At 47.3% G+C, this 17,042-nt stretch overlaps 2 protein-coding genes across 2 annotated transcripts in view; one reads left to right on the forward strand and one right to left on the reverse strand.

Annotated features, from left to right (window-relative positions):
- The first annotated feature begins 1,354 nt into the window (after positions 1 to 1,354).
- Positions 1,355 to 11,274, forward strand: LOC131577705 (uncharacterized). The gene is made up of 5 exons (XM_058835751.1): positions 1,355 to 2,312; positions 2,508 to 2,684; positions 2,900 to 3,021; positions 4,487 to 4,550; positions 11,075 to 11,274. Exons 1-5 carry the CDS (start codon positions 1,355 to 1,357, stop codon positions 11,272 to 11,274), a joined length of 1,521 nt encoding a protein of 506 aa, XP_058691734.1.
- A 2,603-nt stretch (positions 11,275 to 13,877) lies between these two features.
- Positions 13,878 to 17,042, reverse strand: part of LOC131577706 (TOG array regulator of axonemal microtubules protein 2-like) — a 29,427-nt gene continuing 26,262 nt past the window's right edge. The window contains exons 17-18 of the mRNA XM_058835752.1: positions 16,293 to 16,379; positions 13,878 to 14,113 (exon numbers count right to left, since the gene is read on the reverse strand). Of these exons, the coding sequence (XP_058691735.1) occupies positions 13,878 to 14,113; positions 16,293 to 16,379 (323 nt within the window). The remainder of the gene's footprint in view (positions 14,114 to 16,292; positions 16,380 to 17,042) is intronic.

Genomic DNA, 17,042 nt, shown 5'->3' on the forward strand with positions numbered 1-17,042 from the left:
CAGTGACTTAAGAAAACTCTACCTAGTCTACACACTCACATTTCCAGTTTCTCCACTTAACTTTGAAAGCTGTCTCCATGGTGTTGTGCTAAACTCAGTGCTCTCTTGGGTGTCAGAGCCAAGCACCACAAATAAGGGCCTATTCTCTGTATCTCTGACCCCAATGCCTCTCCTGCAAGGAAAGCCTGAGATGGGCTTCTTTAGCCTGAAAAAGAGACTTAGGCATAGGCTTGACTGAACTGTGGCCTACCAGTACGTGATAGCAACCTACAAGAAAGCTGGACAGGGACTTTGTGCAAAGGCAGACAGAGACAAGGACAAGGGAGAATGGATCCAAGCTGAAAGAGAGTAGGTTTAGATGAGGGATTCAGAAAAAATACTCTCTTGGAAAAGGTTTCCCAGAGAAGGTGTGGATGCCTCATCCCTGACAGTGTTCAAGGCCAGGCTGGATGGAGCTCTAGACAAGTTGGTCTAGTGCAAGGGGTCCCCAGCCACAGCAGGGGGTTGCAACGATGTGATTTTTCAGGTGCCTTCCAAGCCAAACCATGCCATGACTTCATGATTCTGGGATACCTCCCCTCCTCAGTCTCTGTCAGAAAAAGAAACTTGAGAGCAAGTTCCACATTGCAGACTCATTTGGCAGCCTGCAACTGTCTCAACAGAGGATGAAAAGAGATGCCATTACTGACACAATTTATCCTTTCTACTTGAAAATTAAAGGCTCCACTCTTGTCCACTCTCACATAACCATCAGGACAGGGAATTCTCCCCAGTGATATGTGGAAAGAAAACTCTATAACCCACAGAGTAAGTTATAAGATTAGGTATGTATTTATTCAGCATGGAGGTATCTCCTCCAAAGACATGCACACCCTAGAGACTTGCCCCTCTCTTTTTATTCTCTACAAACTCGGGCTACACAATACGCCTAATACACATTCATTTCCTAACCCTGCCTGTCCCCACTTCATATTAAAATTAGCTCCACACCTCTTTGCGATTGCCCACTGCTCCTTGTTGGTCACTCTGGTGGTTGTCTGGGGGTCTTTGGGATGAAGTCAGCAATTTTCCTCTCAGTTGAACTTATCACCTTGTCTCCTTATGCATGCTCCTTTTAGTCCTTTGACCATCCTTCGGACTTTGATACCATTTCTCCCAGCTTAGGGGTCCAAAGAACCCCCTTATCCTGTGGTGCCTTTGTCCTTGTATCCTATTTGCACATTCTAGTTCTTTATCTTATCTTGTAGTCTTGCTCTCCTCCTGCTCTTATGGGAGCAGTAAGGATTTCATACGGTTTGGTCAGCCTCCCCTCTTTTAGTCAAAGCACTTTTTTATGCTTGATTCCTAATTCTTAATGTCCCTGTTTCACCACGGAAATGCTTCATTCACCCAAGGAAGAAGAAACCTACAAGCCAACATTTTTATGCATTTCTGTATTGATTTATTTGGTTATTTCTTTCATAGGTATTTATTTCTCCGCTTGTTTCTTTCGTTCCGCGGAGCGCGCGGCGGCTCCTCCGTTGGGCTCGCTGAGGAAACGGACGAACGGCCGCGCGCTCCGGCGGCTCGGCAGCGGCAGCGGCAGCGGCAGCGGCAGCGGCAGCGGCAGCGCCTCTCTCGATCGGTTTTCCGCTCGACTTTCCGCTCGCTCTCCGTTCCCTTCTCCCTCTCACACTCACTCTACTGCCGTCCCGTGACGTGCCGTGCCGTCCCTCTCAGCCTCTCCCAGCCCGGCTTATGCCGCGTCCCGCAAGGCGCCCGTGGGCGAGTCGGCCCCCGGCCCGCCCCTGTCGGGCCCGCCTCGGTCCCACCTCCGCCAGGTTCTCTCCGCACTGCTTGTGGCGCCTCTGGAAGAGTTTCTGGAAGAGTTCCTCCCTCTGGTGGTGGGGGAGCGGCACCGTCTTTTGGCTCCGCCTGGTGCGGGCCCTGGCCCAGCCCCGAACGAGGCCCCTGCCAGAGCCGCCCCGCTGCCGCCCGGCTCCCGCCCCGTCGCCGGCAGCGTCCCCGAGCCGAGCCCGGCCGCTCGTCAGCTGGGCCGCCGGCCCCGAGTCGCCGGAGCCCGGAGCGGCTCGGGAAGCAGCAGTGCCCGGGGCGGTCGGGTGCTCCGGGCAGAATGCCGAGAGCGCGATGCCGCCCGGACGGGCGGAGAAGCCTCCCCTGGAGCAGCTCTACCGGCAGGGCTCGCTGCTGGGGAGCGGCGGCTGCGGCAGCGTTTACTCCGGGACCCGGCTCGCCGACGGACCCTGTCAGACCCTATAAAAGTGTGCTACAGATAGAAATAAACGGCGCTCACTATACTTCTGTGGAGACTCGTGAGTAGCCTGAGCGGTTTTTCAGTATTCCCCTTTGCTGGCAGAGGGGGAAGAGGGAGGAAGGGGGGAATCCTTCTTCAGCCGGCTGTAGCCAAGTTACTTTTCACTGGGGCAGGGGCTGGCTGTTGTGGAATGGGAGCTGGCTGGGAGGGAGGGAGCAGCATCAGCCTGATGAGCTGCGCCCCTGTCCCATAGGAACACCAGAATACAGCCCACCGGAATGGATCCTCTTCGGCTGCTACCGTGGCCAGCCAGCCACCATCTGGTCCCTGGGTATCCTGCTCTACGACCTGGTCTGCGGGCACCTTCCTTTCCACAACAATGAGGACATCATCCGGGGCCAGCTCTTCTTCCCACCCCGGGCATCTCAAGGTGGGGATATGCCTCCTCACAAACTTTTCTACGGGAAACAAAATTCAGCCGTCCAGTGTCTCGAGGTCAGGCCAGAGGTGGTGTTTGGGGCTTCAAGAGCACCCAGAGTCCTAGATACTAGAACATTTATTCTGGGAGAAATCCTGTGATGTTCACAATATTTGGAGGCTGCGCTTCTTATATGCACTTACAAAAACTTTGCCTCCCATCCAGAGGAGCTCTCCTTCCTCAGAGCTCCCCATGGAAGAGAGAGCAGGAGAATGGGAAAAAGGCCAACTGCTATGATAATGACAGTAGGAAAAAACAGGAGCTGAGTTCAGAGGGAAAAGGACATAAGGTAAGGAGACCAAGCTAAGTCCACAGGATTTACTGTGTGGTAGATTTTTAGTTTCTGTGCTGTAGACAGAGCTCGGAGAGCTTTCCCTGTGGAGTGAGCCCAGGGAAGCTGCTGAGCCAAGGAAGAGCTCAGCTGGACACTGCACTTCAGGCTGTTACCAGAGGGAAGGGTGGCCATGGGGAGAACAGCCCAGAGCCCAGGTTTGCCATGGGGTGCAGGAGGAGGCAAATGAACAACAGCTTTGGCAGACTGAATGTCCAGTCAAAGTCTTGGGTACTTGGTCTCAGCCTTGCTGAGAAAGGGCCCCGTGTATCCCTGACAGGAACTGATGCTTTTACTGAAGTTTGAACAGGTCCTGATTTGGCTTTTTAGCTGTGCCAGAAATGAAGGGATACTAAGGAAGGGTGTGCATCTGTACCTGCTTCCTCCACCCCCCTTCTTGAACATGGCATGGGTGCCCTGGAGCAACTTGGGCAGGCAGAGACCTTCCAAAGAGCCGCAGATCAGGGAGCTCTGCTGAACTTCCTAAATGCCAGTGAGCCTGAGATGCTGGATGTGTGGGAGCTGGAGAGCTCTGAGCATCCTGAGAGCTCAGCAGCATCTGGCCTCAAAGGCTGCTGGGGAGCTGTAGGAGGGAAGGGCAGCAGCAGAAGGAATGAGGGGTTAAGAAAAGCAGGTTTTGCCATCCTTCAGAATGGATTTGTGGGGACTTGACTGGAGAATCAGTAGTGTCTGTTAGGTGCTTTAGGGACAGGGAGTTTATAGGGATCTAAACAGCTTCCCATACATCCAAAAGTCCAGTGGAAGCACTGTCACCTGAGAACATCTTGATGTCAAGTATGTGGATGCCAACTGGGAATGTAGCCAGACTTGTACAGAAGTGAGCGCGTGGGGAGAGGTGGCAAATGTGCAACATGGTGTCTCCCTCACCACTTCTCTTTCCATTCCCTGTCCTAGACCAAGCTGCAGCATCAGCTTGACAATTCTTTTCCAGCCAAGTTCTAGCTAAGAGCATGGCTAAATGTCATGAGGCATCAAAGGGGGAGAGTTGGATGTTTAAGCTGAATACTATTAAAATAATATATTAGAATTAATACATAAACAAAAAATATTATAATAATGTATATAGAAATATATATTAATAATATTCTATTCTTTTCAGGCTTCCTTGCTGAATCTCACTGAAGGGGATGTGAAGAAGGAGTCATTGGGTCTCCCTCTGATCCCCCCGATACGCAGGGCAGTAAGTCCCGATGTTGGCAGTGCTGCAGGGTCTCTGAAAAGCTCTCTGCAGCTGGATGTCCAAGAGTCCCAGGAGATGAGGTAAGCCAAGGTGTCTGCTGCTCCAGTGTGCTGTTCACCTCGCTCTTCCCATCTCGTGAAGTTATTTTGCACAGTCAGCTCTCCCATGTCTTTAGGCAAACCTCTGTGTATTCAGCATTTGGCCCTATCTGTGGTGATCCAGCCCAATGTCAAACCCACCACCATATGGCCCAAGAGTAGAGGTGGTGGTGGGGAAGAGGAGGCAGGTCTGAAAAGCTCCTCAAGACATGTCCTCTTTTGGACTTGGCTATTGATTCCCTCTGTAATGTTTGTGGTGTCATTTGGGAACTGTATTGCATGGGTCCGGATGCTGCAGATCTTTGAATACTCTGATCCTTGACTGTCAATTTTTTCAGCCAGGAGAACATGTTTGGGCAAATATTGGCTACTTTAGAGGTGTTTGCAAATTTAAGTGTTGTTTCTTTAAATGTCAGATGTAACTTCTCTGTGCCTGGGCCTCCACTGTGAAGTGAGATCCCAGATAAATTCTGGGGTATAGATGTATAATCCGATCAATGTCTAATATTAAGGTCAAAGCTTAAGATCAGAGAAGGTGAGCTGCTAGAGAAGAGTGTCATGGGGTGACTTTACCTTTAAGGTAGTTTTGGGAGCTAAGGAAGTTGAAGTTGCTGGTGGCTGATTGGAGTCTTTTCTCCTGACCAATTATCAGTCATTTCTAAGAATTGACAGCAGTTTTAACCATTGAAAAGGGAGATCAACTTGTGAACCCCTCCTTAAGATGTAAAGCCAGAGCTCTCTTGTTCTCTTTGTTTCCTGGCTGTGAAAGGTAACAGAGCTCTGGCTGGCCTCCTGTTCCCTGCCTGGCCATGCGGCCCGAGCAGGGGCTGGGCTGGGCCCAGCGGCTCCCGGCCGGGAGATGGGGCCTGCGGGGCTTGCCCCGGGCTCTGGCCGGGCCAGGCTGGTCCCTGGCTCGGCTGCAGTTTTTTTGCCGTGACGGAATTCACCAGAGACTGCCGAGTAAAGAAAGGAAAAAAAAGCTCTGGACCTGCGGCAGGCTGAGACAACGACCACACTCTCCAGAGTAGCCATGAAGAATCTTCTATCGCAGACAGCTCCAGCTGCTGCTCCGGCAGAATTAACAGAACCATCTACAAAAGCCTGGGCAAGATTTTAACTCTTTCATTACCTAGATAAGACTTGCGGATTAATCCTTTTATCCAGAGAGAGGAAAAAGGTAGAGAATAAGGAGATGCTTTATAAGCTGAAATATGTTTCTGTTAAAGCTATGGAAATGGACAATAAGGTCCTGAAAAAACTCCTTTAATTCATAATAGGGTATATAGGGAGGAATGGAGTGTTCAAAGTGTGGATTTTGAGCAAAAAGTAGAGTAATTGCGATACAGTGAAGTACTAGAAAAGAGTGAAGCGAAGATTTGAAGCCTTGGGGGGCAATGAGAAAACTGTTTTCTAGTGGAGCTCACAGAGACAGATGAAGAAGACTTTTGCCTTTGAGTAATAACTCATCCTTAAAATGACATCCCTAGACTCATTGACCCATACACACTTCAGAGTGATGTGAAATGGGAGGAGTGAGCTCTGATGACAGCACTTCTGGGCAGCTGACATCAGGGCAATAGAAAGCTATAACAGAAATAGCTTTCTTGTGAGAAACTCCATAGATTAGCAGAAGGAAACTTCTGTTTCTCTACAAAGACTGATGAAAAGACTGTAGCAAGAATTGGGACTGTTTTAAACACCAAAGTTCTAAAGTTTTTTGTCTCTATGTTGTCACGTGTACAAAAGACTGGTCAAGTAGTGGGGGATAAAAGGGTTTTCTGGAAGTTTATTCTGAAGTTTATTTATTTTTATTCCTGTAGTTTTGTTAATAAACTGTCTTGATTCCTTTTAAGTTTTAAGCCTGTTTTGCTCTTGTTCTAATCCATATCTCACAGCAAGAAATAAGTTTTTTTTTTTTAGTTACGGGTTTAAAACCACGACAAAGAGTTATAGCACTGTACCTGAAGGAAAGATATTGGCTTGGAGAAGTGTGAGAAAATGTAGCTGTCATGCTTGTCTGAGTGATAACAATAAAGGAGTCACAGAAGTATCACTCACATTGAAAATCTTCTGTAGGGCTTTTAAAATGCAATCTGAATATCCTTCTCTAACAGCTGTGTGTGAAAAAGCCTTTTTGTTCTTGAAAGAGCAAGGAGGTGTAATATCATTCTCAGGAGACAGCAGTGCTCTGACCACATGGAGCATGAGACTGTCACCAGTGTAAGGCACAAGCAGGCGAAGTCAAGCTTCGGCAGCAGTACAAAAGGAGCTGCCCTCCACAGAGTCTCGTGTCCCAGCTCAGCAGCTCTTGCTGCTTCAGAGAGGCTGTAGGAGCCACTTGGCTCCAAAAGGAGAGACAGCAGAATTGGGGGGTTATGATGCAAGTTGAAGAATGACTGCTGTGTTTCAGCCGGAGCTTGGCCAGCTCTGTCTGACTCCAGCAACTGAGAGCTTAAGGACAATGAATCAGCTTTGCAACTTGTTTAGTTTCTGTGTTGCATTTCCTCCTTCATCAGAGTGACCAAGCTGAGAAGGTTTTCCTCCTTTCATGCTAAACGCATTCCCTCCTTTCTCTTTCTTCCTCTTAACATGTTCTTTTGTCCTCCATTTTCATAAGGCCAAGATCACCAGCACATCCAAAGAGGAGAACTCTGAACAAGCAGGTTGGTACAGGGCATGTCTGTCCGAAAATGACCATTGGAATTTTGACTCAGAGGTGACTTTTTGAAAGCTTGGATAAAACCATTCTTTTCAAGATTTCTTTCAATTGTTTTAAATTCCTTGATGGGCTCAGTGGACTCTTTGAAAAGCCCAATCACTGGGAGTGTGCTGTGGTGGTGCAGTGAAAATTCCTCCAGTGTGAAGTGCTGAGTGGCTGGAGCTGGAGTAGTACCTTGGGGCCCTGGAAATGCAGCGCAGGAAAAGGAAACATTCTGCTCCATCCAGCACTTGCCCTTTATCTCCCTGCAGCCTTTCCAGTGTCACAGTTAGTAGAGAAAAAGCAGGCACTGGGCATGAAATGAGAAATGTTCCCAGTCCTTTGTCTTGCCCTTAAAGGAGAAAACCTTTCCTTGGGGCACTTTCTGAGCTGAACCCTTTGAGATCTGAAGGAGATTCATGGACATTGCCTGGTTCTGCACTGGGAGAAACAGGGAAACCTCCTCCGAGGGAAAGTCCTTGTGAAATTTCCAATTAAGGAAAAGGAGGTTTCCAAATGGATGCAGCCTATGCAGGGTCTGAGTTTGTCATCCTCTGACAGCACAAGCCCAAAGCCACCTATGGCAGGTTCACCATAACAAATCTCTTCCCCGACTCTCTCTGCCTGGGTCAGTGCTGCAGGCTGAGGCTGCAGGAGGAGATGCCTTCTGCCTTGGCCCTCCCTGCCTGCCTTGCCTGATCCCTGACAAGAAGAATTGTGCCAGACAAAATGCACTCTCTCGTGCATCTGTGTCAGCCAATGCTTTCAAGTTGAAAGCCTCAATGAAAGTCAGTTGCTGTTCCTTTTTCATCTCTGGGCATTTACTGATAGGAGAGATGAGACTTGAAGACATAATTTTGCTGCTGCAGGAAAAGGGATCAGAGGATCTGGTCCCTTTGCTTAGGGTTTGTTCTGCCAAATCCTGGCTACAGCCCCTTTGGAAAGACTCCTTAATTGCTGATATGCAGCTGGGATGCTGAATGCAGTTGGGGAGAATTACTGCTCAGAATTGATCAGGTGACATTTTTGCTTGATTACTTGTGGAAAATGAGCTATTTTATTAAACCTGACCTGTTTTGCTTTTATTACTGACCATATCATTCTTCAGGAAAAAATAGTTCAGATTTAAGAAATATGTCCTTTTTTTATTGTCTGGCTTCCACTTGATTTTTTCCTCTGTGATGCCATGTAAAGAATGATTAGCTTTCAGAGTTCTAACAGTTCTTTTTAAGAGTGTTTAAAAATGACCTGCCCGTCTCTATTTCCTTTTTTTGAATTGTCTGGAACTGCGATGATCAGTAGTGTTTTGAGGCAGGTCATGTTTGTATTTGTTTTGGGTGTGTCTGCAGAAATGAATGCAGGAAGTAAACCTCTGTAACAATGAAGTAGAAAAGTGGAACATTTGGATGGCCAATTTGTTGCCTACTGAAGTAGGCTCGCTGAATACAGGGGACATCCAATGGGGAGTGCAAAGCTTCTTTTACCTCTGATACATGAAGCCTTTGTTTGTGTCACAGGATTTCCTTCTTTATGAAGGAAAATATAAACAACCAAAAAAAACCAAACCTAGAACTGGGTGGGAGTTACAGAAATGAAGACCGTGAAAACTAGCTTTTAAAAGCAATTACTGTGTAGGTTTAATTGTCCAATTCTGGAGACCACTGTGGGTTGCTAACTGTTTGGAAGGAAAGGGATTTCAAAGTAGTCGGTGGACAACAAACAGTACATAAGCAAAGCAGTAGAAGCTCTGTCTCCTGGCTTGCCATACAGTTCAGAGAAATTCTAGTGATTATAATTTCTTGAAAAATAAATAGAAAGTGATCTTCTGAATAATTCAAAAACCCTTGAATGCCTCACCTTTTGGATGCATTGATTTTTAAGGTGGGAGTTCAGCTAACTCATTTCTTCCCTTGTATCTGATCTACAGCTTCTTCTAGAGACACAATGTCAAGGAAGAAGTGGGTGGACACCTCCCATAAAGAGCAGCCCTTTGCAGCCTCTCCATCCAGGTGGCCTCCCTCCCCTGCCTGGCTGGAAGGCTGATGCTCAGACCTCCCACCCTCTGGGCCTCACCTTAGCCCCACCTGGCATGCCCAGCTGCTTCTGCTAGTATTTAAGGAGCTCTTAATAATACTGTGCTACTTAAACGCACATTGGGATGTAGCTCTGTAGTGGTTCACAATGACACAGATTGCCTGCTTTGTCCCTGCCCGCCCTGGTGATCCTGCGAGGGACTGTAGTGTATACCATGCACGTTTTGGCTCCAAGAAAAGCTTGGGTTTGCTTCTTAGTGTGGAATAAATATTAGAGTAATAAAATGGACAATTAAACTGCTCACTGTGGAGGACATGCTCATGCTTCGTATGTCAGCCTTGCACCTCATGCTCCCAAGGTTTGTTACTCATCATGAAAGAGTTTAATAGAAAAAACTCAGATTCCATGTTACATCTGAACGGAATTGCTTTAGATCATTAAGAATTCTTATGACATGAACAGGACAAAACCCTTCCAACACTCACTTGCCGTTGTCCTGGATTTCTGCAGCCCTATGTGAAAACTTACTATAGGCAGAGTGTTTGGAATTGGTTTGGGCCTTTATGAAAGGTGTGTGGAACAGTATGCAGGGATCTCCTAGCAGAAAACAATGCTCCATGCCTCACAGAGTAAGTACTTGAGGAAACAAGTTTGCTGCTCCAGAAATTCCTCAAATCACTCTATTTGCCAGTAAGAGAAAACAGATTTGGGATGTGTAATCTGACTTTAATTCATTGTGCAGAACAACAGAAGAGCACTTCTTGTGATCTGTGTGTCTAACCTAAGTGACCTTTGTAATAAATATAGTTATGAATAAAAATTCATAAAGACCTAAATAAATATATCTGTAGTATAATAACATGAGAAAATAAAAAACATAGTGTGGCTAGGGATTCCTCCAGCTGCAAACATCCATTTTAGAGAGAACAATTCTACCGGCATCGGGATAATGATCCTAGCCAGCACCCATCAGCCTAAAAGAATAAGCAGGACACAGGCCATCAGGCTGGACAAAAAAAACAAGCCCGGACGAGATACTCATCACCGGACCTGAACACCCCGCCTGACAAGCTACAGGTGGGGAGCAATCAAACTAGACAAAGAAAGAAGCCCAGTCGAGATATTCATCGGCCCCAACCCCGGAGCCAACCACTCCGTCCTGATGGCCCAAAAATCGAGGAACATCCAAAACCTTTTTACATATGAGGAGACTCTGCCCCACTGTCTATTGATTCAGTTCGCTGGTTCCAGGAAATCCATTCAACCAACCATCAAGACACTTTGTTGAACAGTAACTGCTCGGAGTTTTGGCCTCAGGGCACAAAACCCCTATAAGAACCCCCGACTGCAGCCCATACGGTGTGGATTTGGGAACACCTATACCTTGGGTATAGAGCCCTGTCCACCCAGCGCTGCGCTGACCTATTTATTGTGGTTTTTCTCTTTCGTTGCAGGTGCTTAAATTGTTTTATAATAAATTGCTTTTTATTGACCTTATTTTGCTATTGCATTTATAACACCTTGCCTCCAAGAACTTGGAAAAGTGGGGAGAGATGGAGTCAGTAGCACAAGGATCTGCACAGTGATTCTCCCTCAGGCCTGAGGAAACAGCCCACTCCCACTGGGCCACGGCTTTTTACCCTACATCAAAACTTCATGCTTCAGGTTGTGGTGGTGAATCCCCCCAGCCTTGTCAGGCCACACTGTGACCTGAGAAACGCTGGTTAGTCCTTGGCCTTGCTGAACAGCCCTTGGGCTCAGCTCCTCTTGAGCTTATCAGAAACACTGAGCGCCGCCAGGAACTTGTGCTGTCTAACGAGCTCCTGGGGTTTTCTATGAACAGCCTGGGAAATTACTTTTCTTGCCTGAATGGCATAACATCCTTCTTCTCACACTTTCAAAGGCCGGCTGCTGACCCAAAGTGCGGCCACGATGAAGCATTTTATGACTGAGGCCCACTCTCTTGTGGCCCATGAACAGCGGTCCAAAGGAGGCCCTTGGAGCTCTCCTGGACCACAGTGGCTGCCAGCAGCAACCGCCCTCGGAGTGGGGCCTCTCAGAGCCAGCGAGCTCTGACGCTTGCTGCACTCGCAGGATCGCCCATCAACAATGGATCCTGGGCCAATACCCCCTCTCCTGGAGGCTCCAGTTTAACTACTGTTAAGCTTGAGTGCTGTTAAGCTTTTAGGCCATGTTCCTTTTTATCCTTGTCCTTTATGTTCCTTTGTCAAACACACCTAAACACACCTAAACACACCTAAACACACACACACACACACACACACACACAAAGATAGTTCTTGGTTCATTTCTGCTTTCATTGACTGCATTTTGTTTGTTGCTTTTTTCCTTGTTTTCCTTCCCTTAACTGATTCGTAAGTAAGAGTGTGAATGTTGCCAATGAATTTTGTTGAGCTATTGTTTCATATTCCATCTGGTTTTTACCAATAACCTTGCTGGAAAACTTTTAAGCAATCTCAAACACTTGTTTGTAACAAGCTGTGGGAGCATTAGGTACAACCTCGGTTGACACTGAAAAGCAGGAGAGTCATTCTAAAGTGACAAGTTTAATTGCCCATTTTATTACTCTTCTATTTCTTTGACTCTAGTAAGTGAGGCCAAGCTTTTCTTGGAGGCAGAATGTGTGTGAGATGCACTTTGGGATTATCCCATAGCTCTGGGCTGAATGGCACCCAGGAGTACAGACAGATTTGAGGAACCCTCATCACTGGTTGTTGGCCTCACATCCACTCATCCTTCTGCAAACAAGTAGCAAACAAGACTGTTGAACTGCTGTCCTGGATAAATATCCATTCAGATACTTTTCCGAAGCAGTGCATCTTTTCCCACGTGCTCTTCTTACCTATGAAATTGTGATTGAAGACACCTCTGAGCCAGATCGGTGTGAGATTGCAAAGGAGCAAAGCTTTGGGATTTGGGCACACTTCTCTTTGTTTCTTTGCTCAGGCCTTTTGTGAGCACAGAATACATGTAGGTCGAAAACTTTTGACTATACAGGATCTTTTGGGTCTATTGTCCCCTGTCTTAGTTTAGGGCAGATTTGGGAGAAAAGCTCCAAATGGGGGTTTCCCCAGGGAAAAAAATTCAAATGACCCCTCCCCTCAACTGGTCCGGGAAAAATAATTTCCTTGGAGAGAAGTGGAAAAAGCTGTTTATTTAACAGAAATTGAGCAATATTGAACAATAAAACCTCTTGCTGTTCGATGGGATGGCGAATCTAGGAAGAAAAGTTCTTTTCAGGTGGTGTAGTTCGGATTGCTCAGGTTCTTCTCAGTCCTTTTGGCACTGGATAGTGCTGAGGCCCAGGCCCCGGTGGGCCAAGGGCTTGAGCTCCTGGGGTTTGTCTGGGTGTTTTCCAGTCCAAAGCAGGTTTGCACAGATCCAGGAAAAAAAGAAAAAAAAGGTCCAGGGAACTCCTCTGCCTCAGCTAGCTAAAACTAACTAAAAGCCAAAGAGAAGCTGTGTCCCGCTGTCTGTCCGTGCTGCAGAGAGCACAATCCAGGAGCAGGATGCACGGGGGGTGAGTTTTCTTTCAACACAAGCTGCGCGCTTCTTCTACCCCCCTTTGCTCTCAGAGCCAGTCTCAAAGGTGAGAGGCCCAGCGAGGAAAGAATGTGGTGAGTCACTGGGACATCAAGTGAGCTGTACTCCCATAACCTCAGCACATCTCCTCTAGCCTAGCAGGTCCTAGTCTCACATTCTCTGCTTATTTTTTTTTTAAATTAACTTACATAATATTAAAAAAAAACACTGTATCTACAAAAATATATATAAAGAATTAAAATATGTCATCACTATTTAAAAAATACAATCAAAATGTATCCTCAAATGTACATTAAAATATCAGAACACTTCATCCCTACTCTACTATATCCCTATACTATACTACTATCTCTATACTATATCCTACATCCCTAACTCTAAACCCTAAGGCATTAAACCTATTCTTCAACCACTCTTCGCAGAGGCAGAAGCTTCTTCCTCAGCTCCGAGGAAAGAGGGCTCTTCTGGATGGGAGGCAAGGACTTTGTGGGTAGGAGCACACATGAAGCATGCAGAGAAAAATTCTTCGTAAGAGAGGAGCCTGTCAGGTCTGCAAAATGGAAACACAAAGTGTAACAGAGAATGCCGTGCAAACCTAAAGCATCTGGAGCTCCATATTTCATGGGAGAGACTTTCTGCAAACTTCTAAATAGCTGCACAGGGAAACATGCTTCTCCCTGCAGCCACTTGAGGCAGGCCAGGGGACACTGCCCCACTTGCACACAGCTACCACAGGAACAGCCTGGCCTCTGGGCTGGCCTGGGACAGCAGGGAGCCCAGAGCCCTGGGCTTTGCAGCCATGGCTCAGCTGCACATGCAGCCTCCTGCTCCTGGCCCTGCCCCACAGCTGAGCAGCCCTACAGCTACATGGGGCACTGGCAGCAGCACAGCTCATTGCAGGGGGCACATGCAGGGCAGAACTGTTCCCTGGGGATGAGCACAGGCTCTCTAGGCTGGCACAAGACCCTGCCTCCTGCCAGAGAGTGGCCCAGCCCCACCCCTCACCTGTGTGTGAGGCTGAGCCCTGCTCAGCCTTCATCTTGTCCTCAGTTAGGAGTTGCTTCAGGCCCCCCATGCCTTGACTAGGAAGGGCAGTGGAGAGAGTGGGGGCGGATGCAAACCCTTCCTCAGGATTTTGTCGTTGTTGGCACAGCAAAAAAGTCACGTCCGGAGGTGTCCAACTCAGCTCTTCGTCAGCTTCCTGGAGAGCATCGGTTCCTCACCAGCCCAAGATGCTGGAGAGGTTTTCCCGCACGTGTGGAGGCTGGCTGGCAGCACACTTCCTTAGCTTGGTGCCCATCACCTCGTAGAGGGCAGAGGCAAGCTTGGTGACCACAGTGCGGACATTGGCGCTTCGCACGGGCAGCGCCTTGTTCCCCAGGAAGGACCAGAGCACGGGCAGGGCGTAGCGCTGGACGACTTCAGGGCTCCTGGGATAAACCCATTCCACAAGCGCTGCCGGGAGAGAGACACAAGCTTCTTAACCACCAACCTTAATGCAAACAAGGATCTATTTCTAAGTTTTGCCTCTTGGAAGCCTCTCTGGCTAAGATCAGAGAAAGAGCACACAGACTCCCATGAGCCAGAAATGGGCAAAGCAGCTGATCCTCCCAGAAACAGAATCACCAACTCCCCAGGACTAATTTCTCCAAGCAGGGCCTTGTAGCTGTGGCAGACTTTCTACTTCTACTAAACTACTTTATGATCTGTTTCTGCAGGGACAATGCCTGAATATGACAAATTGCCTTTTATTTCCATTAAGAACTTGTCTAAACCCACACTGAAAATCTGGACATGCACCGTAGAGAAGCAAATGTGGGATTCCTAGTAAAAAGGATGATTCCATTTTTGTGACTTCTAATGTCAAGTGCCAAAAGTCTAATCTGGCTCTTCCCTTTGCTCAGTGGCACACAGCAAAGGGCAGTATTAGACCACACTTCAAAACTCCAGCCCACCAGAGGTGGGTGCTGCTTGACACTTGGAGTAGAAACATCAGTGACTGGCTGGTGTCATTGGCAGAATGCTTTTGTGGCTTCCAACAAACAGCTGTTCCAAACCCCAGGGTGTCTTAGATAATGACCCAGACCCCATTGCCATGGCATCTGAGCATCTCCACATTTTAATGGCATTTCCCCTCCTGAATGTGAAGGGCATTTTTCCTTACAATGTGCACTGAAGAGAGGAAGAGAGAGAGAAAACTGTTACCCAGGGGACTACAATTTAACCAAAACATGAGTGTTTTCTTACATTGTGTTGGAGGCATCCTCTCTACTTGTTTTCTGAACTGAACTATATCAAACATAGACAAAAATTGACTACCAACAGGTTCCTTGCATGGCAGATTTGGCTGAGAGATCAAAAGCTGAAATGGTCTGGAGACCATTCTCATTTTCTAAACAGGCAAAATGTTGTGTAGGAGCCATTTATTATACTGTGGTGGAAGAGACTTCATTTTCTCTATGCTGTTAATTCACCAGCAATCATCAACATTTCAACAGCTCCTGGAAGTACCCAAGACCAATGCTTCTAAGTGGGAAAAGGCTTATGGTATCCATTTAAAAACAAGGGTTCACTTGAGTTTAAATGCAATTAAAGACATTGGTCAGTATGGAAGTTGAGAAGAGAAAGAGCTGTGTGTTCCTGCTAAACCTCAGGGAGCGCATCTGCTCTTTTTAAAGTAGCCCTAATTTATGTTTAATTCCTTCATTTGAAAAAGAGATCAAAATAAATGCAAAACTAAACTCCCTCTTCCTAAAGATCTACTTTATTCAACTGCTCTTTAACACGCCTTTGACATTCCCAATCGCTGAACATGCCCGTTTGAGATCCACAATGAAGACACAAAGTGTATTAAACCTTGCATTTAAAGATGCTGGCAGAATTAGTGGTGGATTTAGCCCCAGTTAAAGCAAGGCCATAAATCATCTTCTCTACTATATATTGAGATGATCATGTTTCCATTCCTTGTCTGTTGCTGCCATAGCAAGCTCCTCTGAGGAATCAATTAGCAGCTGCATTTGTAGCATTTTGGACAGCGCTGACATAGGAAGACACTGTTTGCACTCCCTGAAATGCTCAGCCCAAGGCCACTTTGACAGCACAGGCAGGGAGCCTCAGCACTCTGCTTCTGCCCCTCTGCCCACAAAGGCTACCCTTGCACTAAATCTGTGCCTCTAATATGTGTGTTGAGTTTTGAGCTAAGCTGAGAGCCCCAGGCCCTGCAGGGTTCAGCCTCAAAACCTTCCAAGAGCAAAACAAGGATTCTGTGAGGACAAAACAAACTGATCCCCTGAAACAGCATTTGCCACCACTTTCCCTCGAGGGTCACAGATGCCCATGAACTTCCAAGAGAGGAGCCAGCTAGGGTATTTTTAGCCCTTCCCTTTCCTGAAGGGGGCTTCTGAGATGCCCCAGTGAGAGCTCAGCCACGAGGCCCAGCACTGCCCCCGTCTCAGATGCTGCACACCACGGCAGCAGCCAGGAAAACCTGCCCAATACACCTGCCATGGGTGTTGGGCAGGAGGGACAAGCTCAGCAGGTCCTGAATTGGAGGAGCTACTCTACTGTCTATTCACAGGCATTCCCTGTACATTCTTCCTTGGAAGACCTCTTGGCTTAGAAGGGTTGGCCATACCTGTGATACGCTCTGTGACATCCAGCAGAGCTTGGCCACTCAGTTGACTCCATCTGTGGCCAAACTCTTTCATCAGTGATACTTTATCTACAAGAGAAACACACGTTTCTGCTCACTCTTCGGAGGTCATAGGAGAAAGGACATTGGGGTGGGAAAGGGCAGGGGCGAGCCCTTATTTTATAAAATAAAGTCAATTTCTGCTGATTCTTGAATCCTTTTCTTCTTTCCTTCCAGCCTCCTAGGGAGGGTTTTTAATCCCAAAAGAAAAGCTCTCCTTGCACAACTGTAGATCCAAAGTTGTCTGCTCTACCAGGAGCTATGTTAAACATTTCACATCAGTGATCTCAAGAGTTCAATCACATGTAAGGCGTGAAAAGGGTCTGAATCCCAGAGCAAAAAGGAAGAACCCCACACTTGGAACACAGAAAGGCACTGAGTCAGGCAGTTCATGAGCTCACAGAGCAGCTGAGGTGGAGAAAGTGGAAACTGCCCTGGAAGACCTGCCTTTTTAACACTTCATTTCTCACGCATATTCCCCAGTGCAGCATTTTCAGAGCTGACATAAATCTGTGTGGCAAAGGAATTTGCAGCAGCCCTTGCCTAGGTAGCTATTTGCTACAGCCATCTTGCACCATGCAAAACAACATGTGGAACAAGGCATCATTGACACCTGGATGTCTACCTGTTTGTTATAAGGAAATGAACTTGGTGAATCAAAAGTTCTCCTTTGAAAAAAGAAGCCAAAGAAGA

Source organism: Poecile atricapillus, chromosome 3, assembly GCF_030490865.1.
Source record: "Poecile atricapillus isolate bPoeAtr1 chromosome 3, bPoeAtr1.hap1, whole genome shotgun sequence".
NCBI classification, from domain to species: Eukaryota; Metazoa; Chordata; class Aves; order Passeriformes; family Paridae; genus Poecile; species Poecile atricapillus.

What these genes read in the sequence shown, in the direction of transcription:
- LOC131577705 (XM_058835751.1), top strand. Translation starts at nt 1,355, where the DNA reads ATGTCCCTGTTTCACCACGGAAATGCTTCATTCACCCAAGGAAGAAGA. An exon ending in CAGAGGGAAAAGGACATAAG is followed by an intron (nt 3,022 to 4,486) that starts GTAAGGAGACCA and finishes GTGGTGATCCAG; the next exon opens with CCCAATGTCAAACCCACCAC. An exon ending in TGGTGGGGAAGAGGAGGCAG is followed by an intron (nt 4,551 to 11,074) that starts GTCTGAAAAGCT and finishes GCCCATGAACAG; the next exon opens with CGGTCCAAAGGAGGCCCTTG.